Here is a 27,702-nt window from a genome sequence, read left to right as displayed (position 1 = left end):
AGTAAGCTTTTTGATTCTTTATATACACATATTAAACTACCACACATTTCAAAGTGAAATACATGATGCTTCCTCCTGAAATAGTCATAATTTGGGATTCAAGTATTTTTAGAAGCATTTATCTGTCAGAAAATATGTGGTTTTGATTCCCTTGTGATAAGGTTAATTTCCTTCATTTTCTTCAGGCCTCTGTATGAGAGATAGGATTGAATTCCTTCAAAGTCCTGAGAGCCCTAGACGATAATTTTGGCACGCTGACTCTCCTATTCTCTGAAATGTTTGGCAATGTCAGAGTTTGATCAGAGAAAGAAAAAAATAAAGCCCACAAAGTTTATGAGAAAAAAGTCATAACTGACTATATCTGCCAAGGCAATTGTATTCATTCAAAAAATTTTCAGTTTAGAGATGTGTATCAATTATAGAGTGAAACACTTGGCTTCTATTTTTAAATGTTCTATTTATAGCTGACTGGGTATTTATTTGTCTCAGTCAAAACTGATATAGGTCAGCTTTCTTAAGTACTACATATAAAGGTAAATGAAAAAAATTACATATATTAAGTTCAAATGTTCTGAATTCTTTCTAAATAAAACTTTCTTTAAAGGACTAACATCTTGGTTTCTTTTATTCTTCTTATGATTTTTATTGACTTATTAAATGTTAATTAGACATTATTTAATGACATTGTAGAGTCTGTTTGGAGTCCATAAGAATTTAACTATTGCCATCTTGTGGTCAATGTTTATAAATATGACACAGAAAGCGATGTCACTTTCCTAGAGAGATACTTTAAAATCTTACTAAATTTTCCTATCAATTGAGAAAAATGATCATTTCATTACATACAATATTTCCCAAATATTTCATTACATATAATAATTTACTAATAATTTTAAGAAATTTTAATTTTTAAAAACCTAACTTTATATATAGTATTTGACCATGAATGGTAACAGTACTTAGTAGAAGGACATCAAGTCAGCCCGATATTATCTTAGAAACATTCATTTGCTCATATCTATATATAGTCATAATTAAGGTTTAAATACTATAAGAGTTTTACAGGCAAGTTTTCATTAGATTCTAAAACATAATATTAATACTACTATACCATGGTTAGGTTGAAAAAGTGGTCAGGAAGGCAAAGTACTGAGAAGTTGGAGCAAGAGAGGAACAGAAAGCAGAAAAGTAAAAATCTAAAATCTACATAGCATAATTTCAATAATTATCTTGAGTACTTCCTCATTTAAGTCTTTCCTAGAACACTAACTGCTGAGTTACATTTGCAATTATGTTGGCATTCAATAAATGAGACAAAAAACACAATTACAAAAGCAAAGAAAAATGTTCTACTGCTCAAAACACTTCTAATACTTCTTCCTAGATTGTGGAAGTAAAGTTTTAAAACAAGATATCTTAATTTCTACTGCCTAATTTCAGAATTTAGGTTATATTAAATTTAAATGACTAAGAAGCGGAAGGTAAATAAAGCACAAAGCCAACAGTCTTTCAGAAACACAAAGGCAACATCAAACTACTGTGATGCTGATGGTAGAGATGAAATTCAACCACACAACTTTGAGCGGTACAGAAAAAGTTCATTCATATTAATAGCATGTAATGTGAGAGTCCTTAGTTTCCTTACATTGTACTTATTGGTCAACATCATCCATAACTCTAAATACCCTTTACAAATCACCTTTACAGACATAGCCCCTTACCTTTATCGTATTATAATTTTAAAACAGACAACTATGACACAGATATAGGCCTATATATAGATAAAAAGGCATCCAATTGCACAAGAACTAAAGGGTAAAATTAAAGGAAAAACACTACCTAAAAGTTTTAAAATTCCATTAGAAATAGTGTTTATTGGTAAAAAGAATACACATACAGTCAAATATGATACCAGATTCTTTATCCCAATGGACCAAGAGAAAACAAAAAGCCTATAGAACAAGAATGAGATGTATATAAAAATAAAGAATTCTCATTATATACTTATTCAATATCAGGACAAGTATCAAACTATTGTATTAGAAGAAAACTAATCTTACCTTGTTGCTGTGAAAGTGAAGTATCAGATTTATTTCTTACACGTATTAAACGACTTTGTGCTGGCCTATGTTCAACTTGCTTAACATCTTGGTCATGCTTTTGTTGGTACTAAAGAATTTAAGACATGAAGTCATAATACTGCCTTTAAAGTTACTTTAAAGATTTCTGAGCAAGAAAATTATTTAGATGTTTCTTATATAAAGTTAAAATACTAAGCGTGCTTTCTAATTGCTAAATGGGTGATAAAGTACATACTACTAATGAAAAGATATTGGAAATAAATTTTTGAAAAAGATTTGGATAATACACACAGATTTCAAATATTCAAATTATTTCTATTTTTACTAGAGAATTCAGAGCTCCTTATAAATCAAACTATCTTAGATATATACACATGATGGATTTAGACAGGATAAAAACTTAATTTGCTTGTAAGCTCTGCCATATAACCACTTTTACATAAAACAAAAATCTGCATAATACACTGCAATTTTCGAAGAGCCTTATATATAGTAATATCTTTTGATTCTCACAAGATACTAGGTATTGTTACCCTCCTTCACCATTCAAGAAATGTATATTCCACCATAAGCGCTATCATCTCTCTTTCTTACTTATAACCTAACCGAATTTGAAACTGTCTCATATTCACACATTCTTTCACAATCACACATCACGAATTACAAAGCCATTTTCTTCTTTTTCCTGTTTTATGGGCCTAATTATGAATGAGTTCCTGAAAACATCTATCAGATATGCTTTGACAGGAATTTAAAAAGATACCTCTGGATTCTTATCAATGACAGTTGACCCAGAGGCTGAACCCAGTCAATCAAGGTACCTTACTTCCTCCCCGTCTTTGGAATATACATCACACCTAGTATTTGCATACTAGCAGCAGTTCCAAGGACATAGCCTTGAGAGAGTGAAGTGTTCCAAGTGTTCATCTGGACTGAATAGCTGACTGAACCAAATGAAGGCTTCCATATAAACTTTTAAGATTCTAGTAGGCAGGTACAGAGAACTACTTGTCTTACAGTTGCTCAAGACAAGCCTCATCGATAAGTTCCCTTAATTACTGAACCTGCCACCTACCACTCTGAAGTGGTCTGTCATTATTCGGTCTCTCCTTGCTCTCCATGCATAGGAAGCCAGTTTTGAATTTCACTCAGGAAACTCCTGAGGTGGCCAGTAATACCAACACCGTGCAATGCTATACAATACCATGCAATAAATACTTAGTGAATAAATGAATCAACAGTGAAAAATGCATTGCTATTACACAGATACAAAACTGTTAATGTTGAAGAGTAATTAATCTACTTTTTCAGAACACAGAATTACACGGGCCACTGGCCTAACTCAGCATGAAATTTCATATGTTTTCATGTTAACAACTTTTGCAAATTTTAATATAATAAATAATTCTTGAGTACCTACTACAGTAAATTACTGAGCTCGATATTGCATGGGTATACAAAGTATAAATGATAATAGCTACCTAACTAGATGACAAGCACTTTATATATGTTATTTTTTAATCTTTAAAATAAAGATGAGGAGACTGAGGCTTAGAAAAAGGCTATGTGTTCAAGGTCACAGCTAGAATCCTAAGAGCTAAGATTTGTATCCAGGTATGAATCAGTAAATAAAGGAAACATGACTACAAAGACTCTATGCTCCATACAGTATACTACATGCTAAGACAATATTGTTCCCATTCTCATTTTAAGTAAAGTACAAGAGTTTTTAATTGGATACCTGATGAATATCTTCAGCAGCTCCTGATAACTTAACATTATTTTCTTGTGCTGTCAGAAGTGTTGTGGGAAGTGCAGGATTAGAATTTGGCTGCAACTCCAATTCTCCCAAACTCATTGGACCATGACTTGCACATGAATCTTCATAACCACCACCTGCTATCAAAGATATAAACAAAAAGTAAAAATTGTTTAATTTATCTTAGAAAAGGAACAATTAATTGACTAAAATTACCAATATTTCTCACTGTGGAATAAGAAGTAGCAGTGTACTTTAACCAAAATAATTTGGTACCAAGTCTTCATTGCAATCAAAACAAAGCTTGTAGAGAATGCACAAAGTACCTCAGTGCAGACAAGTCTATGGACTATTCTAAGGTTCCAATCAACAAGTTGCTAATGCAGTCTACAACCAACCCCGCTCTTTCACATCAACTCTTAACATTCCAGCTTACCTTTTCTATCAGTAAGAGTCAGTAGAATATTTTTTTTCTAAAATGCAGTGTGAAAACAAGGGGAAATTTCCAAGCTAGAAAATGTTGTTATTGCTTAGCTCTGTTCTATAGACATTTTTCTTCAAATAATCAAGTTCTTTTCTTCATCCAAATGGCATCTTATCAATAATGGCATCAAATCAATAAAAAGAAGGGAATAGGAGCAGAACTATCAATGTATCTAACAATATCATGGTATCTTATACTCCAAGCACTTTCACATACATTATCATTTAATTTGAATATTATAATCATTCTGTTAGATAGGCAGGTGAGATAGTTTTATCCCTATCATTTACTGACAAAGCTAAGGCTCAGGGAAGTTAACGGACTACCCAAAAAAGCAGAGAGTTAGTAAGAGGAATTCTGCCTTTGGCTCCGGTCATGATCCCGGCGTCCTGGAATCGAGTCCCACATCGGGCTCCTTGCTCAGCAGGGAGCCTGCTTCTCCCTCTGCCTCTGCCTGCCATTCTGTCTGCCTGTGCTTGCTCTCTCCCCGCCCTCTGATAAATAAATTTTAAAAAAATCTTTAAAATCCTCATTTTCCAACTCCCATTGTTCTTTATTTTACATTCCTCCTGAAATATCTCTAAGAAAATTCTGTTTTTCCTAATTAATGCCACCTTTCGAATATTTAGCACAGTGTAGTATATCTCACTGTAGTCAACAGAAATAGATTTATATCTGAAGTATCATGCATAAACAAATTCTTTCAAATGAAATAGTATCTTAAAGACATCATAAATATTTTCCATCCAAAGTCAGTGTATTTAAAAAAAAAGTCAGTGTAGGGGGTGCTTGGATGGCTCAGTAGGTTAAGCATCCACCTTTTGATTTCAACTCACATCATAATCTCAGGGTTGGGAGATGGAGCCCCTGATTGGGCTCCATATGGAACCTGCTTAAGATTCTCTCTCTGACCCACTTCCCACCTCTCCCTCTCTGAAAAGGGGAGAAAAAAAAAAGTAAGTGTATTGACAATTTCTTTGGTACAGCTAATAAATTACCCTCTGATCTTTTATATTAATCTCTATTTTTAGATGAGTTTTACAAAAAGCAAAATATACACCTTGAGTTTTAATTTTTACCTTTCCAGATTCAATCTGTACAAAACAATTTCTCAAAATTATTACCTATTCTATTGTCATTTAATTATCTAGCATATGATATGATTAACTTAATAATGATAATAATACCCATCATTCAGATAAACTATTGTTCCAAGCCTTGTATACTGGCTTTTTTATATTCTGATATATCTTATTCTATTCATATGTCACTTTTCCAAGATTTTCCTAAGGCAGGCAAATGAATTAAGATAAAAGAATTAGCACAAGTAATGTTAAAAGAGAAGATATTTAAAACTGTGCTGATAATATGGTTATATATCTAGAAAAACAAGAGACTCTAGTGAGGAAAAAGAACTCTATTAAAACTGAGAAAAGAATTTGGTAATGTGACTGATAGATAAATATATAAAAATCATTGATTTTTCTCTATATTATACTAGTATCCACCTAAAAACAGAAAAAAACACCTTTACTATAGTGACCAAAACTTTAAAATAATTAAAAATAAGATTATTAAGAAAAGCATAGAATCCATATGATGAAAATTATTACATCTTATTGACAAGAACAGAACAAGATATGAATATAATATGATATACCATAAAAATATTAATTCTTCCAATATTAATATATAACTTAGTATAATTCCCATTAGGGTGGTTTTTTTAAATTTTTTTTTTTTTTCTTCAGCAGAGTCTACAGGTCCTGGTTCTATTCTGCGTGCAAGAGATCTTCAGTTTCCCTTTTTTGAACTGAAATTAAGGACTAATTTAATTTTTTTTTAATTTTTTAATGATTTTATTTATTTATTTGACAGAGAGAGAGATCACAAGTAGGCAGAGAGTCAGGCAGAGAGAGAAGGGGAAGCAGGCTCCCCGCCAAGCAGAGAGCCCAATGCGGGGCTCGATCCCAGGACACTGAGATCAGACCTGAGCCGAAGGCAGCGGCTTAATCCACTGAGCCACCCAGGTGCCCCTTGTTTTGTTTTATATTTTATTTATTTATTTGACAGACAGAGACCACAAGTAGGCATAGAGGCAGGCAGAGAGAGAGGGGAAAGCAGGCTCCCCTCCGAGCAGAGAACCCGAAGCGGGGCTCGATCCCAAGACTTAGAGCCGAAAGCAGAGGCTTTAACCCACTGAGCCACCCAGGTGCCCCTAGGGTGATTTTTAACAGAAAAAAAGTTTTATAGTTTATATAGAACAAATGCCTGAGACCTGCCAACAAAAGTATGAAAAAATTTTTGAAGCGGAAACTTGCCCTATCAGATAACAGAATGTGCCATAAAGACACAATAGTCTAATGTTTAAGTTCATAAAGCATTCAGATTACTTATAATAAAGAATCCAGAAAAATATTCCCACCTCTATGAGAATATACAAACTGGTCGATATTTTAATTCAGTAGGAAGAAAAACAGCTTATATATTAGTTGATGCTGACCCAACTAGCTATTTATGTGGAAGAAAATCATATTGGGCTTCTACTTTACATCATTTGAAAAAGTTAATTCCAGATAGACTTAAATATAAATACACTAAATAATGAAAAGCTCGCAAGAAAATCTACAAGACTACAGGTATAAACTTATGTTAGGAGAAACCTAATCAAGCCATAAAAACACATAAAGTATAGAAGATAGAAATAACTATATAAAAAATTCTGTTACCTATATGGCAAAGAAAGACCATAAATAATGATAATAAATTCAGTATAAATTTGGGAAAAGATGTGCAACACAGGTGATAGAAAACATCTAAAATATAGAAATAGTTATTACATGGTTTTAAGAAAAATTCAGACCCTAACAGATGGAGAAAGAACTTAAGTAGGTAATTGACAATTGAAATAGTTATTGTATGGTTTTAAGAAAAATTTAGACCCTAACAAACGGGGAAAGAACTTAAGTAGGTAATTGACAAAAGAGCAAATCCAAATGGCCAACAAACGTGAAGACAGAAATGCACAGGCAATCAGAGACTAGTGATTTCCATAAGATTTATTGTATAAAAACAAATGCAGGGAAGTGGGCATGATATGATCTCGACTTGTAAATTAACAGCACACACACATATCATATATACCTACCATGTATACTATACATGTGAGTGTGTCTATGGACAAAAACAGAAAGATTACATGCCAGAATCTTAACGTGAGGGGCACCTGGGTGGCTCAGTGGGTTAAGCCACTGCCTTCGGCTCAGGTCATGATCTCAGGGTCCTGGGATCGAGTCCCGCATCGGGCTCTCTGCTCAGCAGGGAACCTGCTTCCTCCTCTCTCTCTCTCTCTGCCTGCCTCTCTGCCTACTTGTAATCTCTCTCTGTCAAATAAATAAATAAAATCTTAAAAAAAAAAAAAAAAAAAAAAAAAAAAAAAAAAAAAAGAATCTTAACGTGAGTTAGCTGGGGTAAGGCAAAATATGGGATAGGAGAAAATGTGAGCATGAAGAATGGATGGCAGTCACACTAAAAAAGTAGTCTATAATTTAATATATAATATAATCACATTTTGTTTTATGTAAGATTATATGTGGTTAATGTATGGTATAAAGAAAAAATTCATTAAAAAGACACAAAGTAAATTTTGATAAAAGACCTAAATGTAAAAATCCAGAAGGTATATAATCAACTATCTCCCCAAAGTGTTCAAAGCATGTAATAGCTTTCAATCCATAGAAGACCCTATTGTTGAACATATATTTACTATGACCTAGGTGATACAGACTCTGTTAGATGACAGGGATAGGACAGTGAACAAGATAAAGTTTTGTTAGATTACAAATTAGATTACAGATTAGTGTGACAAAAGCAAAATTAGGCAGGCAACATTAGAGAACTATGTAGAGAGCATGTATGACAGGTATCTAACCCAGTAATAAAGGGTCAGGTAGGAATTCCCTGAAAGCTATCATAACAATGCTAAATTTGCTCAACACCACAAATGGTGTCATTCTAAAAAGCATACTCATTGAGTGTGGGCGTCTTGTCTGTATAATGTAATTTAGCTCTTTGTAACTATTATATCATTCACATCAAATTTATCTTAACTTGAAATCCCTAATTTTACTTTTCTAGCATCTTACTGCAATGAAAAATCAACCTTAGACACTTAAGACTTTCAGAGAAGACTAAGTCCATCCAAAATTGCCAATGCCAGCAGCAGCTTTGGGTTTGTCAAACCTAATACATTTTTCCATTTGTATGAAACCCAAAGGTGCCTCAACTTCAACATGCTTAAAGGCCCATTCATCCTTATTTCCTCCTAATTCTACCCCTACTCCATAGTCCCTCTCTCTCAACTCAGTGAATGGAAATTCCACCCAACCAACCATACGGATATGTTTTCCTTTCTTTTGCTTTTCTCATATTCAAACTAAGTCTTGTCCATTCTCCTTCTTGTCTTTCAAATCTCCCTTTTTATATTTCCTCACTCTTGAATAATGTTTTACCAGCTTTACCGTAATAGCTGTCCAACCAGGCTCCTTGCCTCTAGCCTTAATCCTTTCCAATCTTTTCATCACACTGTACCTCAGATGATCATGCGAAATAAAAGACAAAGATCATCATATCAGTCATTTACTTATAATCCTTAATGGATCTGTGAATATCATAAAACATTCAGAATTGATAGAAATTCTGAATTTCTGAACATTTCCTGAAAATTCAAGACTGAATTTTTCATGGGCATAAATATAAAACAAGATGGGCATTATTTTCTATTTGGTTCACAAATGGATCCCTATCATCTCAAGAGTAAATCCAAAAACTATTTCATATATTATTCAGGATTTTCTAGGACCTAGTTTGGGCTCACTACTCCAATCTATCCTACGCTCTAATTCATGGATAAGATACTTATATTTCCCCGATAAAGTCTTGTTATTTTCTTTTCTTTTTCATTGTCTCACTGCATATTTGGCCCACAAGGTCTCTCCTCATTTACTACACAGCAAACATCTGTTCATCTTCAAGAATCCATTTTACGTAAGCGTCCTCTCATGTACAAAGTCTTTTCTGATTCCCCTCTCCAGATACAAGTGACCTGTACCCCATTCTATACAAACATCAAAATAACTACAATTCATTGCATATTTATGTCCTCTCATCTATTACTTGTACTAGAGAAAAAAACTCATTATGGATAGGATCTTACTTGGTTTTATATTCCTAGCTCCCAGAATATGGTTAGAGTATAGCAAGCACTCAAAAAATATTTTCCGAGTGAATAAGTAACAAATGAATGAACTGGATGCTTATTGTACTCCACCATTAAGATTCAATATCATATCGACTTGTGGGAAACCTCTGAGGTTTCATGTATGGGTAGAGTCATCCCCTGCAGTCCCACAGCAATGTGTATTGTACTAATCACACAGTTCTTTCTTGTATTTCTCTTACAGTAGTTTGTAAACTTCCTTGAGAGTAGGTGTCTATCATCTCTGTATCTCAAGTACCTAACACCATAGTAATATAATGTAGTTCCAGATACATAGTAGTATTCAATAGAAGTTTTCTGAATAAATGAGAGCTATAATTGGTAGTGTATTCCAGAGTCCTCACAATTCATTCCAAAAATACCAGTTTACATATTAGGATTCTAAGGCAACTCTTCAAAACTAATTTTGCATCTTTTTGTTACTCAACCCAAACTGAGGGCCTCGGGATTAGGAAGAGTGGTAGGGAAATATAGGTTGCAAATAGGATACTTTCTGAAAATGAACAGAAGTGGAGATATGCAAGGTAAGAACTGATGAGCCTCGACAGGTAAAGTTATTTAAAAAACAATATAGGGACGCCTGGATGGCTCAGTCAGTTAAACGTCCAACTCTTGATTTTGACTCAAGTCCTGATGTCAGGGTTGTGGGATCAACGTCGGCATCAGGCTCTGTGCTGGCATGGATCCTGCTTAATTAGATTCTCTCTCTCTCTCTGCCCCCTCCACCTCTCTTTCTCTAATTAAAAATATATATGTACATATATAAGGCATGAGATTAGTCACAGCAGAAATAATGATACATGGTATTCATTCTTCTGTAGTAACCACCATGTGCCAAAATACTTAAAACAAGAGGAACAAGTTAGTTCTCTACAGGCATAGTCCTTCTAGGCAGCTGTGGATAGTCTATTTCTATTGAATCCCTATAAGAAGGTATTTTTACATACTCTAGTCATTATTAAAGAGAACACCACTTACCATGTGGTAAGTACTGTGCTGACTACTTTATATGCATTGTCATTTACTATTCCTAATAACCATAAAGGGTGGACACTATTTGTGGTAACCAGCCTCTAAGATGGTGTCCTGAATCCTGTCTCCTGGGGTTCATACCTTTCATCATCCCCTACTACATCTTATTCCAGGATTGCTCTGTGTTATTGATAGAATGTGGAAGGAACGATGGCATGTCACTTCTGAGATTAGGTTATGAAAGACTTTGTGGTTTCTATCTTGATTGCTTACTTTCTCTCAGATCATCTTTGTGGGAGGCCAGCTGCTAGGTCATGAGCAGTGGAACTGGGGCCTCCAGCCAGCAACCATGTGAGTGAGCTTGGAAAAAAGATCTTCCAACCGTAGTGGAAGCCTTCGGATGACATCAGCCTCAGAAAACAACTTGACGGCAACTTCAAGGAAGATTCTGAAAATTACCTAGCTAAGCTGCTACCAGATTCATGACTTTCAGAATTGTGTGAGAATATAAATGTTTCTGTCTTTGGTTGCTAAATTGTTGGGTAATTTGTTAAATAGCAAGAGACAACTAATACACTAATATTATCCCCACTTGATAGATGAAGAAACTTGGGCTCAAAAATATATATTTTTAATTTTACTTTTTTTATTATTTGGAAATTCTAAGGCAGACATTCTTCCTAATACTAACTTTAAAAGAGAGCCTCGGTTAACAAATAGAACACACAACCCATATATAAAATGAATGAGTAGGGTTTTTTTTTTTTTTTTAAATGAAGTAAGAACTGTAGTTTCAACATCTAAACCACTATCAAAAATATTTTTTAATCTGCAAAATGCACAATTGCAACAGCTTTCAACTACAGCTAATTCACAGTGCAATATAACTGAAACACACTGGGGGGCCCATAATGAATTCTGAACATTTCCTTATTTGGTTTTTGTAAATGAAGCAGATTAATTCTATTCCCAAGCATATAGGAAGCAGACAAATGAATTAACTCAAAGGGTCATTGACAGATTGCTTCATAAAATGTTGCTGTTTTGAAAAGAAATGTGATCCATTCATTCACTTCATTATAGATATCTAAGACAAACCACACTGTAATTTACCAATACATTCTGCTTATATCAATCTAACAAAATAAGTCCCTACAAAATTACTGGCCTCAAAGATAGTAAGTTGCTTGCCTCAAAGTACACAGAGCTGGAACTCAGACTGATATCTGAAATTCCAAAAGCCCAAATTCTTAGCCACACTCTGCTAAATTGCCTCATCTATATGCTCGATCTTATATTATGCCACAGAACTTACTGTTTTTCCCTATTAAACAAATACCTGCAGTGTACCTACTATTATAAGCCCATTGTATGGTAGATAATATGCTAGGTTCTAATCAGAGGAATAAGCAGGGACTAACTAGGATATATCCTCATGTATTTTATTCTATAATAATTTAACAAGTACCTAGTTTTTCTCAAGTACCTAGCAGCTGTCAAGTGAGCTGTGAGAGCCACCTAGTGTCAATTCTGTTTAACTGCAATTTGCAGATAGCGAGATACCAATACAACAAGCAAAGGAGAGGGGGGAAGAGGAGCAAACCAAGAAACACACCGTAACCCACTCATAACTACAAAGAACTGATGGCTGCCAAAGGGAAGGTGGGGAGGGTGGTGATGAAATAGGTGATGGGGATTATGGAGTGTGCTTTTTTAAAAATTAATTTTATTAACATATAATGTATTATTAGCCCCAGGGGTACAGGTAAGGAGAGCACTTGTGATGAGCACCCCTGATATATGGAAGTACGGAATCACTATATTGTACACCTGAAACTAATATTTCATTGTATGTTAACTAACTCGATTTAAATAAAAACTTCAAAAAGTCACATTTTATGCCATTTTAAATACTACTCATTTAGGGGTGCCTGGGTGGCTCAGTCAGTTAAATGTCTGCCTTAGGTTCAGTTCATGATCCCAGAGTCCTGGGATGGAGCTTCACATCGGACTCCCTGCTCAGCTGAGAGTATGCTTCTCCCTCTCCCTCTGTTGCTCCCGCTGCTTGTGCTCACTCTCTCTCTCTCAAATGAATAAAATCTTTTTTAAAAATCCTATTAGTTTAAAAGAATGTAAAATATTTAATGCCCTCACTATGTGCACAAAATGAGAAATAACTCCAATCTTACTTTATATTTATTCTCCTGGAAAATTTAGTCTTGAATTTCTCTTAATTCTGAATGGTACAAGGTGTTCACCCAATATAAAATGGAGGTTTTAAATACTCTATACTAATGTTTTTCTGACTTAATGCATTTCCTTTTCTGATCCTTGGAAAATCTGCAAACCCCCGGAAGTTCTTTTCACTTAAGGGAATGCAGCAATGGGCATGGAAAAATCAGCAAATGAGAATACATTTGCTCCTCATGAATTTGCTGATTCCAGATTTGCAAATTCACCTACTCAATAAAATTTACTTCTAATCCCCAAGTCAACAGTTGCAGTGATTTTGTGATCATTCACAGACATGGGTAGACTAAAAAAACTTGCATCACCCATTTACTATCAGAGGCTGAACCAAGGTGATGCTGTTTTCTTATTTCAGCTCTTATACTATAAACAAGGGTCCCTTTTGCTGTCTATTTACTGTCTGTTCACATCTTTGTGCTTCTTGTTGGTGATCTGTGGTTTCAAGTGGCCCCACTCAGACTGCTGAAGTGCCATCTGGTGTCTTAAGTGCACAAAGCTGTGACAGGCCTTAGAGAGAAAATACATGGATTCCAGAAGCTTTGTTCAGGCCCGAGCTACAGTGTTGCGGACCCTGAGCTCAATGTCAATGAACCAACAATATATATTACAATAAATTTCTTTAAAAAGAAACACACATTAACACAGTTACATATTGATCAGTTGACAAAGATGTTATGATCAGAGGCTTGCAGGAATCTAGGCTGTATTTTCCCCAAGGAGCAATGGGTCAGTATTTACTAACTCAGTGTTTCTGATGACTCCACAGATAGCAAAGATAATAAGAATCAACCATATATGCTAGTGATCAGTATTCTCTCTTCTATTCTTTTTTAAGATTTATTTATTTATTTATCTGACAGAGAGAGATCACAAGTAGGCAGAGGCAGGCAGAGAGAGAGAGGGAAGCAGCCTCCCTGCTGAGCAGAAAGCCTGATGCGGGGCTTGATCCCAGGGCTCTGGGATAATGACCTGAGCTGAAAGCAGAGGCTTTAACCCACTGAGCCACCCAGGCATCCCTCTCTTTTCTATTCTTATTTCCAAAGTGTTATAGCAGAAAGTCTGGCTAATGAGGTTCTAAACTAGTCATGAATACACTGAGCATTGTGTCAGAAATCCTTACAGTGTAAAGAATGAATTTCTAGAGGATTATCTAATTTAACCTTGTCCTACACAAGATATGTTCTGTCACAGTTTGGTGTTCTAAATTATATTTTTTCTAGTATATAGTAAAATAAAATTAAATAAATAAATAAATAAAATACATCACTATTAAAAAATTTTAAGTATATGTATGCCTATTACCAAAATTATCCCATGCACCAACCAGTGGCTCACGTACTAACACTGACACCTGAATCACATCTGGGAAAATATATAGACCACAAAAAAATAGTCATTACTAAACTTTTCAATAATGAAGACCCTTTTTAATAAAGAAATTTTACCCCTACCTGAAAATAGCAATTTTCTTAATTCAGATTAGGATCACTATCACAATTATAACACAAAACAGAATATGGCATTCAGCCTGGAAACAGTACAAAGGAAGTGTGATGGGATTCAAGTACATTCTAATAAATGCTATATCAAGAAGCAATATTTTGGTGTATACCTGCAACTGTGTCATATTGCTGAGATAATGGCTGAGGAGCACATTTTTTATCCGAAAACTCTGCATTAGTGGCAGGTGACTGCATAGAGACAGACTGTCCCAGTAAGATGTTCTCTGCTGCTGCTGTCAGCCTGGGCCTTTGTCCTTCACTAAGTTCACCTGCACTGTTTTCCAAGTCCTATAAAAGGTAGCAACAATTGTTAAAACACTATGTTAAAATCAAGTCAAAAGAGCAAAAATTTGTCAAATACCATGAACTTGACTGCTTGAAAGGTATTGTAGGAAGTGCTTATTACACACACACACACACACGCACGCACACACTCTAATGAAAGACAGCCTTAAAAAGTTAGATTGATCAGGCATCTAGCAATAGGCTTTGTTGCCAATACTTCATTTTTTATGAAGTTAAATAAGCATTATCTTGCTTTTCAAACTCCAAATTAGATAGCAAAACACCTAAGAAAACTTTTATGATTTAAACTAAATAATGGCACACATTGCATATTGTTCATACAGCTTCAAATTATATTTTTCATTCTTCATTAATGTAAACTGCCTGAACTTGTTAGGGTGAATCTTATAGTTAAGTGACATAAACATTACCCTTATCCAAATAATTACATTTTTTTATAAGTACCTAAGTTGAAGAAGACTACTTTCATTATATTAATAAAGTTCTTCCCCCTCAGAAAGTACACAATACATTTCTTTATCAAGTATATAAAATAAATTTAGGGTGCCTGGGTGGCTCAGTTGTTAAGTGTCTGCCTTCAACTCAGGTCATGATCCCAGGGTCCTGGATCAAGTCCTGCATGGGGCTCCCTGCTCAGCGGAAGCCTGCTTCTCCTTCTCCCACTCCCCTGCTTGTGTTCCCTCTTGCGCTGTGTCTCTCTCTGTCAAATAAATAAAATCTTTAAAATATATACACATATATATAAAAAATAAATTTTACAACTAAAAAAATTAAGACTTCTATTTTCTTTCTGTATTAAAAATTATGTATGTGATCACTACCACATTTTGTGACTTAGAAATATTCTATGAGTTTACTTATTAAGAACCGAATAAAAATTCCAGGATCTGAAAGTTCTCATGTTTCTCACTGAAATGGGATTTAATTTCAACCAAGTGTTTTTCTAGAATATATGAAGAAATCACTGCTGAAACATCTTCAATGTAACTATAAAATTAACTATGGCTCTGTTAACTATAAAGTAAAATCTAACTTCTTAGCTTAACATTCAAGATTTTCTATAATTTTCCCAAATTTTTGTGTATTTCTATCTCCTCTAAGGCCCTAATGTGACTTTTTTTAGGAACATCAATTACCCCAACAACCTCTAAATAGAACAGGATTGTTTTGCAATTAATATAAAACCTTTGGAGACTCTTTGGCAAAATTTAGAACGATGGCAGATACACTTTCCCTAGAAATTAATTAGGAATATTTCATAGTGCCTCTCTTACTCTGCCACTACCATATAAATTGTTGGGCAATAAACAGTACCTTCTCTATTATGAATCAATTTTCTAGGGTGCTTGTAATTGCTGAGCTATTTAATACCTTAATACTCTAGGACTCTACTGAAGCCTTAGCTTGCATACTTACAAAATGCTCTCATACTCATAAGTATCATTGATCTTGGCAACAACCCAGATGGCAGACACTGGTGCCCCAGACTAAGAGATCAGGGAACACAAAAGCCCATCTAGGATGAAAAGGTGCAGCTGAAACCGGATCAGGATTCATTCCTTCTCCTATTTCCCTCCAAACACCAGGACTGGATTATAAAACCTCCAAATTCTTTCCTACATATCATACCTTGTGACCTTCTTGCCCAGAATATCTTAATAGCCTCTACAGTGCCCAAGCCTTTCCATCGCTTAAACAGTTCTTTATGATCATCTGGTTCAACCAACTTCTCCAGACTTTTCTCTTTATCCAAAGTGCTTGTCACACTGAGCTATTCAATACTTTCTAAAAATTTTGATCCATTATTAACTATAGAGTAATTGTTAGGCCCTTTTCTCCGTACAGGATTGTGAGCGTCCTAAGGGTAGGGGTTCTGTCTCCTTCATCTTTGTACGTTTTTCAAGACTGGTTCTGGCACATAGTGGATATTCAGTAAATGGCTGAAGAAAGAAAGAATGACTGATCGTCACAGATCATCTAAAAGGGCTTTGTTTTTTTTCAACTGTAGAACAGGAGGGCTGGAGCAGATGGCCTAAACTCTAGAGCTCTGATTTCAGGCTAAAGTTACTATAAAGTTGACCCCTGAATAAGTTGAAGAATTAGCATGCTTTCACTTTAAGTAGGAATATTTTTGTTATTTTTCCTGTATTTAGACCAAACCAAAATAAAACAAAAATTATTAAGGTTAATAAGTACCTCTGAATGATAGACTGCTTGCTGTGAAACCAAGGAGTCCTGGTTTTGTTTAGCAAGAAGAGAAAGAATTGCATCTGCATGAATTTTTTTATGGGGCATCCTAATCACTTGTCCTTCGCTGGGAGGATCATCTTCCTGAATGAAATATAAAGACAGTTAATATAATTAAAAATCCTATGAAATACTGCATTTTTCTTGATTTATGATTAATGAAATGTAGCAGCCATCATGAAAATGGTCATATTAGCACTTTATGGAAAGAAGGTGGACTCTGTTTTCATCAGTTCTCATTTTCATTTGACTATACTAACAAGTCTTTAGTATGCCTCAAATAGAAACAACAATATAAAATAATTTGGCTATACTTCAACTGGACATTTAGTATAATATACATGCAAATTGGACCCTCGCTCTGAAGTGACTGAGTTATCATGATTCATAAATGTTTTAGGTAGGGCCATCAAGTTTTTGGCTTACACAGTTTCCTGCTTCATATTTATGCAGCACCCAAAGCAACACCATGGTGTGGTGATAGGGACAGAGCACTGAAACCTGGACCACAGGCAAAAACGAAAAACTATAGAAATATGTTAAGGCACCTATAGACCTCTGATTGTCCCTTTGCCTGTGGGCTGACCTTTGGTACTTGGCTAGGGAGCAGGTACTACAGCCTTGCCCGGAGGACACAAACTAGGCTTCCTGGCACCTTAAATAAGACCTGTCCCAAAGATGCAGGACGGTATGGGGCTCAGAGTCAGAGAAACTAGATTCCCTTGTAAATCCAACAATTTTTTAAAAAAGATTTTATTTATCTATTTGACAGAAAGAGAGAGATCACAAGTAGGCCTCTGTAGGCAGAGCGGGGCGGGGGGGTGGGAAGCAGACTTCCGGCTGAGGAGAGAGCCCTATGCTGGGCTCAATCCCAGGACCCTGAGATCATGACCTGAGCCAAAGGCAGAGGCTTAACCTACTGAGCCACCCAGGCACCCTGTAAATCCAACTATTAACAAGATTTTTAACTCCAGCAGTAGTACTTTTTACTTAACATTTTACTAGTAATGAAATAAAGTTTATTAATTCCAGATTACTGTCAGTCTTTATCCCCCAGCTGTATATAGATAAATGTCTGTTGGTGATATGACTTAGGTTGTTCTTGGATTTTTAGGATTATACTTCTGCACTTGACTTCATTATGAATTTGTAGCATATCTGGGGCACCTGCATGGCTCAGTTAGGTAAGCCTCTGCCTTCAGCTCAGTTTGAGATCCCAGCATCCTGGGATCAGCTGGAGTCTGTTTCTCCCTCTCCCTCTGTTGTTCTCCCCACCCCACACTCTCACTCTTGCTCTCTCTCTCTCTCTCTCTCAAATGAATAAATAAAATCTTTTTAAAAATGAATTTGTAGGGGTACCTGGGTAGCTCAGTGGGTTAAGCCTCTGCCTTCGGCTCAGGTCATGATCTCAGGGTCCTGGGATCGAGTCCCGCATCGGGCTTTCTGCTCAGCGGAGAGCCTGCTTCCTCCTCTCTCTCTCTCTCTCTGCCTGCCTCTCTGCCTATTTGTGATCTCTCTGTGTCAAATAAATAAATAAAATCTTTTTTAAAAAATGAATTTGTAACTTATTTGATTTAGGCTTACCAAAAACATTAAAAGTTCAGTTTCAAATGAAGGAAAAAAAAAGATGTTACCATTTAGTCCCATTTGGGTTTAGCTATTATTTTAAACAAACTTACAAACTCACTATAAACTTAAACATTCTCTGGTCCATGATAAAGTTCTAAGGATGGGTAAAAATACCATAATGACATATTAAGTAAACCAAATGTTAGTTTAATGCTTCTCTGAAAATAAAGACATCTCATTTTTGCCTTCCCCACATATTATTTAATAAAAGTGATTTTCGGGGCACCAGGGTGGCTCAGTGAGTTAAAGCCTCTGTCTTCGGCTCGGGTCATGATCCCAGGGTCTTGGGATCAAGCCCTACATCGGGCTCTCCGCTCCGCGGGAAGCCTGCTTTCTACTGTCTCTCTGCCTGCTTGTGATCTCTGTCTGTCAAATAAATAGATAAAATCTTTAAAAAATAAAAAATAGAAAAAAATAATAAAAGTGATTTTCACTCTCTTCATAATGATTCAATGACTTGCAATAGAGAATTACTGTGAGACAAGTAATTGTACCATTAAAATCTTACCAAAAAAAATCTCCTTAATGCATTATTTTACACCCCTGTATATAGTAAAGCAAATTGTTTTTAACAAATTTTGTTACTTGGATATATTAATTTCCAGATTCAGCATCATTATACGATTAATGATATCCTTATTATAGATCCTATTAAGTATCCTTAATAACATAAAGATGCTACCTAGCCTCCAAAGCTGCTTATGGACTTGAGAAATCTCCACCACACACAGCCAGCCCCTTGTAACTTAAGCTTTAGGATTCAGATAGCCCAATTAAAACTCAAAATATACAGTTAATAGCTTAAAATGAAAAGTAAAGGTATCACATATCTGTGTAGAAAGAGTTGTGTATCTGTCACTGAATAGCTATGTGACATGGACAAGCTATTGAACCTCACTCAACTTCATCTGTAAAATGAGATGTCACATATAACAAAGGACATACATGAGAACACTGGGAACTTTTTCAAAATATACAGCTCTAGGCTTCTAACTGGCCACACATGCACACCATATAACTCTCATGACCTACCAAATCCACCTATCAGAAGCTGGAACCAGCATGCATATTACTTAAAACCTCCCCCAGTGAATTTAATATATAGTCCTAGTTTATATCAGTTCAAGTGGCTGTTTCACAGGAACTTCTGGCATTATGATTACAAAGGGACAGAAGGACATGACTTTTCAAAAGTACACCAATCTCTCTGTTTTCATCAAGTATAATGGAGAGATATTAAGGCCACCAGACTTTACTTTCAGATTTACCAAACTCTTTGAAACTACTAAAACATGGACAAAGTATGTGAAAATTTACATTTCAAGACATGGGACATCAGGTAACAAAAGACAGTGGCCCCTGAGAGATAGAAACGAATCAGGAGGAGCACCTGGGTGGCTCAGTGGGTTAAAGCCTCTGCCTTCGGCTCAGGTCATGATCCCGGGGTCCTGGGATCGAGCCCCGCATTGGGCTCTCTGCTTAGCAGGGAGCCTGCTTCCTCCTCTCTCTCTCTCTCTGCCTGCCTCTCTGTCTACTTGTGATCTCTGTCAAATAAATAAATAAAATTAAAAAAAAAAAAAAAAGAAAGAAACGAATCAGGAGAGCCCTGTGACTGCTCCAGATCACTGCCTGTGGGAGTTTCCAGGCTCCCAGAAAAGTGAAAGCTGCACAGGGAGAGAACTCTGGAGATCTGCAGAGGGTCCACTTTGAGCACTGAATACTGATCAGCACATGCATGTGAGTTAACCATGTGAGGCTAAACTAAAGACTAGCTCCAACAAGTGCCCAGGGCGTGTACACAGGCTAGAGTAATAGTTGTTCCTACCAAGCAGGCTGGAAAACCACATTTAATGAGGCACTGGCTGGAGTGCCTACAAGGGTCTTGCCTCCACGGCAGGGAACGAATAGCCTTAGAGTGAGTACTGCTCTGGTCTTGCCTCATTAATCTTTAAAGCCAGACTCAAAAGGGTAAAACTGTCTTTACGCAATTTAACCATATGCCTGAGGAAAGCCCAAAACTCTGCAGATTCTTGTAATTCCTGTAAAATATAATTCCTATAAAACATAGATGCAAAAGCCAACACAAAATTTTAGCAGATCAAATTAAACAGCTTTTCTTTAAAAGTTTACCATATACCTACCACATATCTATCCAATCCACTCCTAGGGATTTGCCCAAGAGAAATGAAAGCATACGTCCATATAAAACTTGTACATAAATGTTCATAGTTGCTTTATTTGTGATAGCCAAAACTGGAATCAGCCTAAATGTCCACTGACAGGTGAACAGACAAATTGTGGTACATCCATACAACACAGCAATAAAAAGGAACTAACTATGTTACACACTACAACATAGATGAATCTCAAAATAACTGTGCTGAGTTCAAGCAACCAGAAAAAAAGAATATATACCACATGATTTCATTTCTGTTATTTTGGAAAATGCAAATGAATTATAGCTACAGAAAGCAGACCAGTAGCACGGTAGATATGTGGGGGGATAAGGGGACTGATAAGAGATGAGAAGGACAAATTACAAAAGGGCATGAGGAAACTTTGGGAAGTGATGGATGGTGATATGTTCATTATCTTGACGGCTTTACAGATATATACATATGTCAAAAATTATCAAACTTTTTTAAAAAGAGCAAAAATAACAGCAATGCTTAGCAAAAGCTATAGATAAAGGTAGATGAGAGTTGAGTACAACTGCCTTCCCTTCCTTGAGTGGTTAAAAATATAAAAAAGGGGTGCCTGGGTGGCTCAGCTGTTTAAGCATCTGCCTTCAACTTAGGTCATGATCCCAGGGTCCTGGGTTCGAGCCCCACATCGGGCTCTCTGCTCAGCAGGGAGCCTGCTTCCCCTCCTCTCTTTCTGCCTGCCTCTCTGCCTGCTTGTGATCTCTGCCTGTCAAATAAATAAATAAATTCTTTAAAAAATATATGTAGATAGATATAGATTGCTATTCCTTAATAATATTTCAAAAGAAAATTCCTATTATCATTTCTGTATTATAGTTCTATGTGGATATGTGATAATTGATATTACATATATTATAATACTAAGTGATATTACACATATTGCAATAATTGTAATTATATATATAATTTAAATACACACATATATGTAAGTAAATATATACATATTTAAAATATATGTACCTATTTAAAATATATACCTATTTTTTTAAAATTTTTTTTAATTAAAAAAAATTTTTTTTATAAACATATAATGTATTCTTGGCCCCAGGGGTACAGGTCTGTGAATCACCAGGTTTACACACTTCACAGCACTCACCATAGCACATACCCTCCCCAATGTCCATAACCCCACCACCCTCTCCCTATCTCCCCTTGCCCCAGCCACTCTCAGTTTGTTTTGTGACATTAAGAGTCTCTTATGGTTTGTCTCCCTCTCGATCCCATCTTGTTTCATTTATTCTTTTCCTACCCCCCAAAGCCCCCACGTTACATCTCCACTTCCTCATATTAGGGAGATCATATGATAGTTGTCTTTCTCCAACTGACTTATTTCTCTAAGCATAATACCCTCTAGTTCCATTCACGTCATCACAAATGGCAAGATTTCATTTCTTTTGATGGCTGCATAGTATTCCATTGTAAAATATATACTTATTTTATATATATATATTTTAAATAGGCTCCATACCCAGCATTGAGCCCAATGCAGGGCTTGAACTAATGATCCTGAGATCAAGACCTAAGCTGAAATCAAGAGTTAGCTGCTTAACCAACTGAGCCACCCAAGCACCCCTGAAATAATATAAATACTTTCTTAAAGATTTATTTATATATTTGATAGAGAGAGAAAGTCTGTGAGAGTGGAAGGGGGAGGGACGGAGGAAGAGAGAGGGAGTAAGGGAAAGAGAGAGACAGAGAGAATATCCTCAAGCAGGCTCCCCACTGAGCATACAGCCCAATGCAGGCCTCCATCCCAGGACCCAGAGATCATGACCTGAGCCAAAATTAAGAGTCAGGCACTTAACCAACTGAGCCACCCAGGAGCCCCCATAATCATGTTTTTAAATGGCAACTTCCACAGAGCTAGGTAATAACTAGGAATTACTGGTACTACTATGTCCTATTTCAGTTTCTTTTTCTTATGCCAAAGAATTCAATTATTTTTAGCACAAAGAATTATAATCCTGATTAGGGAAAAATAACAAATATATCCTAAGAGAGCAGGTTAAACAGATAAAGCCCTGTTTGAAATATTATAAAGGCACTATACCATATGACAATTTGACTGGGCTTGATTTTCATTACTTAATTGTATTAACTGTATATTTTTCAACTACTGGATACACAGAGGTTAATAACTTTCATTCTCATAATTATGATAATGAAACATACAAAAATGATAATGAAATGTGCAAAGCTTAAATTCCTTCATGGATATTTTATTAAATTTTATACCTGTAACTCAAATATCTGAGAGAAAACCCTGATTGATGGCAACAAATTCATCAAAATATTCTTTGTGTCAGAATCAATATGGAGCCAATAATTTCTTACCATCTCAAGGGCGTCTTGCAGAGTACTGGATAAGCTATCATTTAGGTTCATCAGATACAGTCCTTCGTCTCCTAAAACTACAGGTTACATTGTAAAAATTTAGAAAACAGAACATAAACTTAGTAAATAACCTGACCACAAAGCCATAGAATTTTACATTTAAACTTACACAAAATACCGTTCGTAAATAATACTGTTCATAAATAATAATAATTCACAAGCTACTCAATCTCACACTTTTTTTAAAGTACATTTTATAACAAATATGAGAGTTTCGTTTTACCTACCAGCTTGTCAGAAATTAAAAAGAGCTATAGATATCAGTGGTAACCATGAAACTGAGAAAGAGGCATTCCTAAATAACATGATGTAATATTTCTAAAGAGTATGTTGGTAATGTACCACTATTTTAAAGGTGCATATTCTGATTCAGCAATTCCACTTCTAGGAGTGTGTTCAAAGAAATTAATCAGATAGGTGCACAAAATATGTGTGTAAAAAATGGTTACTGGAGAGTTAGTATGGAAATACTAAAAGCAAACTACATGCCAACCACTATGGCACTGTTTTAAGAGACCACACACAACTAAAAAAAATGAGGTATGGCTAGATATACTGATATAGAAAGATGTCCACAATATCTTATTAGGTAAAAAAAAATTCGGGTTTCAAAAAATTCAGGTTTCATATATAGTATGATCTTATTTTTAAAGGTAAAAATACACCCCCACAAATACACATACATACGTATTTAGGTATCTACATATGCATAGAAAAAAACAGACTGGAAGGACATACCCCAAACTATTAAGAGTGGTATTATTTTTGGAAGGTGAGATTTGTGAGCAAGATTTTCCTTTCTTCTGAAGTTAAGGCATAGAAAAGTTAAAGTGCAGAGTCCATATTCTTTCTATTATACCATGTTTAATCTTGAAACTTAAGTAAAAGCACTTGGCATAGAAAAGTATTACTGAGGAATTATCATAATCTAACCAGTGAAATTAATTGATACAAGTTAACTTACTCTTGGGAGTCCCTCTTTGACCAAAGTTAAATAGAATCTCTCCTTCAGAGATGGGTCTATCCAGAGTCTCCGTTTCAGTGACAGTAACGCTGAAGGTGCTCTCTGTTGTTGATGAATCAGAACCTGGCATCTGTGTGAGGGAAGAGGCGTTGGTGCCAGGAAGAAGTGGGGGCTCTGGAGGTGCAGGCTGAGCAGGGAAATCCACACTCTCAGGTTCTTCCTCCTTGGCCACAGACATTACACTAAGAAGAAAAAGACATATTTTGCATTTAGGTCACTGAAGGCCTATATTAATTTTTATATTAAAAAACCAGATTCAAATGCTTCCCTTAGCAAAGTACTTCTATAATCTGCACTACTATAATTACCAAGATTTATTTTTCTAAAATTGTTTTCATGCTTTAATCATAGACCATCTTGAAAGTTCTACCATCTCTCAGATAAATCTGTATGGTAATATAAAAGTTAACCGATCAGTGTAAATGAAGATTTGCTCTGGAGAGAAATCATTTTCTGTTTTATGAACAATATTATGACAATATCTATTTTAATCTGTTTCACAAGAAAATGTTTTAAAAAAGAACTAAAGGCATAAGTAAATCTGGTGAAAATTTTAAAAATTTGAAATTCATGAAGCTTCTTCCTACAAAAGTATAAAGTAGCTTGTGGTTTATAAAGCTTCATCATCTCTGATGTTTTTAATGGATTATATATGTCAACAAAAGAAATGCAGTTACTGAAAGGGAGTATGTCCTCATTTACATAGCTCTCGGATGAAGTTCTTCTTGAAGAGAGCTAGGATTCTCTTCTTCCAGTGGCAGGTCTCCGTCACTCCATGGCTTAGGAAGCTCTGGACCTGATGGCTTCACTTTATCAACGGAAATCTCTGACAAAGTTGGGGAAAAAGCCACTGCAGGAGGAGGGGTAGTAGCAGGGGTAACCGCTGGAGTATTAACAAGTGTAATGGCAGGCGTTTCATTTCCTAAAGATTTTTTGTTTAAAAAGAAATTGAAAGATAAAAGTCAATAAACAACTCCATAGGAAGGCAAACTATGTTGCTTCAGGAATTTCTTAACATCTGGGTGTACAAATAATGGCAATGATGATGATGATGATGGCCATTAATGGGAAAATTCCCAAATTAATTTAGTAACGTATAAGAATATAATCTTGAAAAGACCCATCACTTTTATACTGCCATGAACTGAAAAGTAGTATTTTTTTTTTTAAGATTTTATTTATTGGGGTACCTGGGTGGCTCAGTCATTAAGCATCTGCCTTTGGCTCAGGTCATGATTCCAGGATCTTGGGATTGAGCCCTACATCAGCCTCCCTACTCAGCCGGAAGCCTGCTTCACCCTCTCCCACTCCTCCTGCTTGTGTTCCCTCTCTCACTGTCTCCATGTCAAATAAATAAAATCTTTAAAAAAAAAAAAAAAAAGACATGTACCTTTAAAAATATATACATTTTGGGGCACCTGGGTGGCTCAGTGGGTCAAAGCCTCTGCCTTCGGCTCAGGTCATGATCCCAGGGTCCTGGGATCAAGCACCATATTGGGCTCTATGCTCAGCAGAAAACCTGCTTCCTTCTCTCTCTCTCTCTCTTTCGGCCTGCCTCTCTGCCTACTTGTGATCTCTGTCAAATAAATAAATAAAAATCTTTTAAAAATATTTATTTATTTATTTATTTGAGAGAGAGAGAGAGAGAGCACGAGGAGGGTAAGGGGCAGAGCGAGAAGCAAACTCCCTGATAAGCAGAGAGCCCAATGTAGGACTCTGGGATCACGATCTTAGCTGAAGGCAGATGCTTAACCCACTGAGCCACCCAGGTGCCCCTGAACTTAAAAGTGGTCTAAGTGTGTATAAGATCTTATACTTTTTTAAGTTTTTTTTTTTTTAAGATGCTTTGTTTTTTTAACTAATCTCTAAGTTCAATGTGGGGCTTAAACTTACAACCCTGAAATCAAGAGTCACATGCTCTACTAACTGAGGCAGCCAAGCACCCCTAGATCACATACTTTAAAAAGTAGCAAACAATTTCTTAGTTTCCTTGCAAGAAAGGATGATTTACTAAAACCTAGTAAGCAAAATGTATGTGCATATTAATCTACAAAACATCTTATAAAATAAACTATGTAATCTTATGTAATAGTTATCAGATGAAAACTGATATACAGAAATAAGGTTTCTACCTTTTCCAGCAAATATTTCTTCTGCAGGAATAGCTAAATCATGATCTGAATCATAGGGAGAAGAATCTGGAGTTTTTACTAATACACATTCCTTAGGAGGTGACGAAGGTGAGCGAGGAGGAGTTGGCTGTGGGGTAGCCACTGGGGTACATACTCTTGCCTAAAATAAATAAAACAAGGTATTGATAATCACTCAAGATCGTATAATCACCCAAAACCGATAATGTCCAATAATGAAATGAGTTCATTCAAGATTACAAAGAATTTAAATGAATGGGAGGAAATGGAGCCCTACCTTGAACTTCTAGCTGTGAGTTTCAAGATTAGCCTGCAGAGAGCCTCAGGCTACTGCACTAGCTCTGCCTCTGAAGTAGGCCCCAAAGAAAGCTAAGGCTCCCTCTTCTAACATAGAGAGGAAGACACAGTGAATATACAGCTGAAGATGAAATGCAAACACAAGCTGGGGAGGCCATGTAACAGAAAGGAAGTGTTTTAACTGACAATATATCAAAGAGCAGCCTTTTAGCACAAAAGAACAGAGCTTGTGAAAAGTAATGGAAGGATAAGAAAAAGCAGGGGTGGAGGGGATGAAATGAAGACAATGTGGAGATGGAAAGTACTGAGGAAGGAAAAAGTAAACAATAGTGTGAATTAAGTCTCCTTTCCTAGCCATATCTTACCTCCCTAATTCCCTTCCCCAGAGTCATCAAACATAATTTTGATTGAAGACATTTCATGTGTGTATAGATTATCTGCGGAATAACTTCTTAAAAGTGGGACTGCTTGGTTAAAGGGTTAATTGCTTTTTTAATTTGAATACAGATCGCCAAATTTCCCTCTGCAGGGTTATATTATTGTACACTAACCAAAAGAAGATATGAGAATTCCCATTTCCCCAAGGTTTTCTACACAATGTCATTATATAAGTAAAAGTGAGGTTTCAGTGATTTTTTTTCTTATTATCAGTGATACTGACCATCTTTTTATATGTATATGGGCCATTTGTATTTCTTTTTTGTGTGTTAACTGTCTAGACATATCTTTTAGCTATTTTTCAAATATACTATCTTTTTTCTCCTCATTCTGAAACATCTGCATAGAGGAGGGTAATTAGCCTTTATTCTGATTATGAGTTGAAAATTGATATGCAATTTTAAAACCATGAAGCATATTAGAAATTCTATGGTACTGCTTAATAATTAGTATATTCTCAGACTTTATTTCTTTCCTTTTAACTACATAAAACTATAGCATAAGAGCACTGTTGTCAAATATAATTCTACTAACCATCATTATCAGAGAATCTAAGGTATTCTAATTAGTAGTGGTAATGGACAATGATGATAAACAATTAGTTATTGAATGCCAAGTTCCAGGCAGTAGATGAAGCTCTTTACATTCATCATCTCACTATATCTTCCACAAAATCTTAGCTAAGAT

The 27,702-nt window shown here is 35.6% G+C and overlaps 1 protein-coding gene across 12 annotated transcripts in view; it reads right to left on the bottom strand.

The window, feature by feature from the left end:
* KIAA0586 (KIAA0586 ortholog) overlaps nt 1-27,702 on the bottom strand; it is a 147,621-nt gene that overhangs the window by 57,335 nt on the left and 62,584 nt on the right. For 11 of the 12 annotated variants that reach the window (XM_013056626.2, XM_045069997.1, XM_045070001.1 and 8 more), the window contains 8 exons: nt 26,263-26,422; nt 24,833-25,052; nt 24,071-24,312; nt 23,047-23,123; nt 16,829-16,963; nt 14,437-14,614; nt 3,823-3,980; nt 2,061-2,169 (listed from right to left, as the gene is read on the bottom strand). In XM_013056626.2, the coding sequence (XP_012912080.1) occupies nt 2,061-2,169; nt 3,823-3,980; nt 14,437-14,614; nt 16,829-16,963; nt 23,047-23,123; nt 24,071-24,312; nt 24,833-25,052; nt 26,263-26,422 (1,279 nt within the window). The remainder of the gene's footprint in view (nt 1-2,060; nt 2,170-3,822; nt 3,981-14,436; nt 14,615-16,828; nt 16,964-23,046; nt 23,124-24,070; nt 24,313-24,832; nt 25,053-26,262; nt 26,423-27,702) is intronic. The other variant, XM_013056607.2, reaches the window with a different exon arrangement.

This window comes from Mustela putorius, unplaced genomic scaffold (genome assembly GCF_011764305.1).
Source record: "Mustela putorius furo isolate JIRA1106 unplaced genomic scaffold, ASM1176430v1.1 tig00000129_pilon_pilon_pilon, whole genome shotgun sequence".
Taxonomy (NCBI): Eukaryota; Metazoa; Chordata; class Mammalia; order Carnivora; family Mustelidae; genus Mustela; species Mustela putorius.
This window is presented reverse-complemented; position numbering and strand designations above follow the sequence as displayed.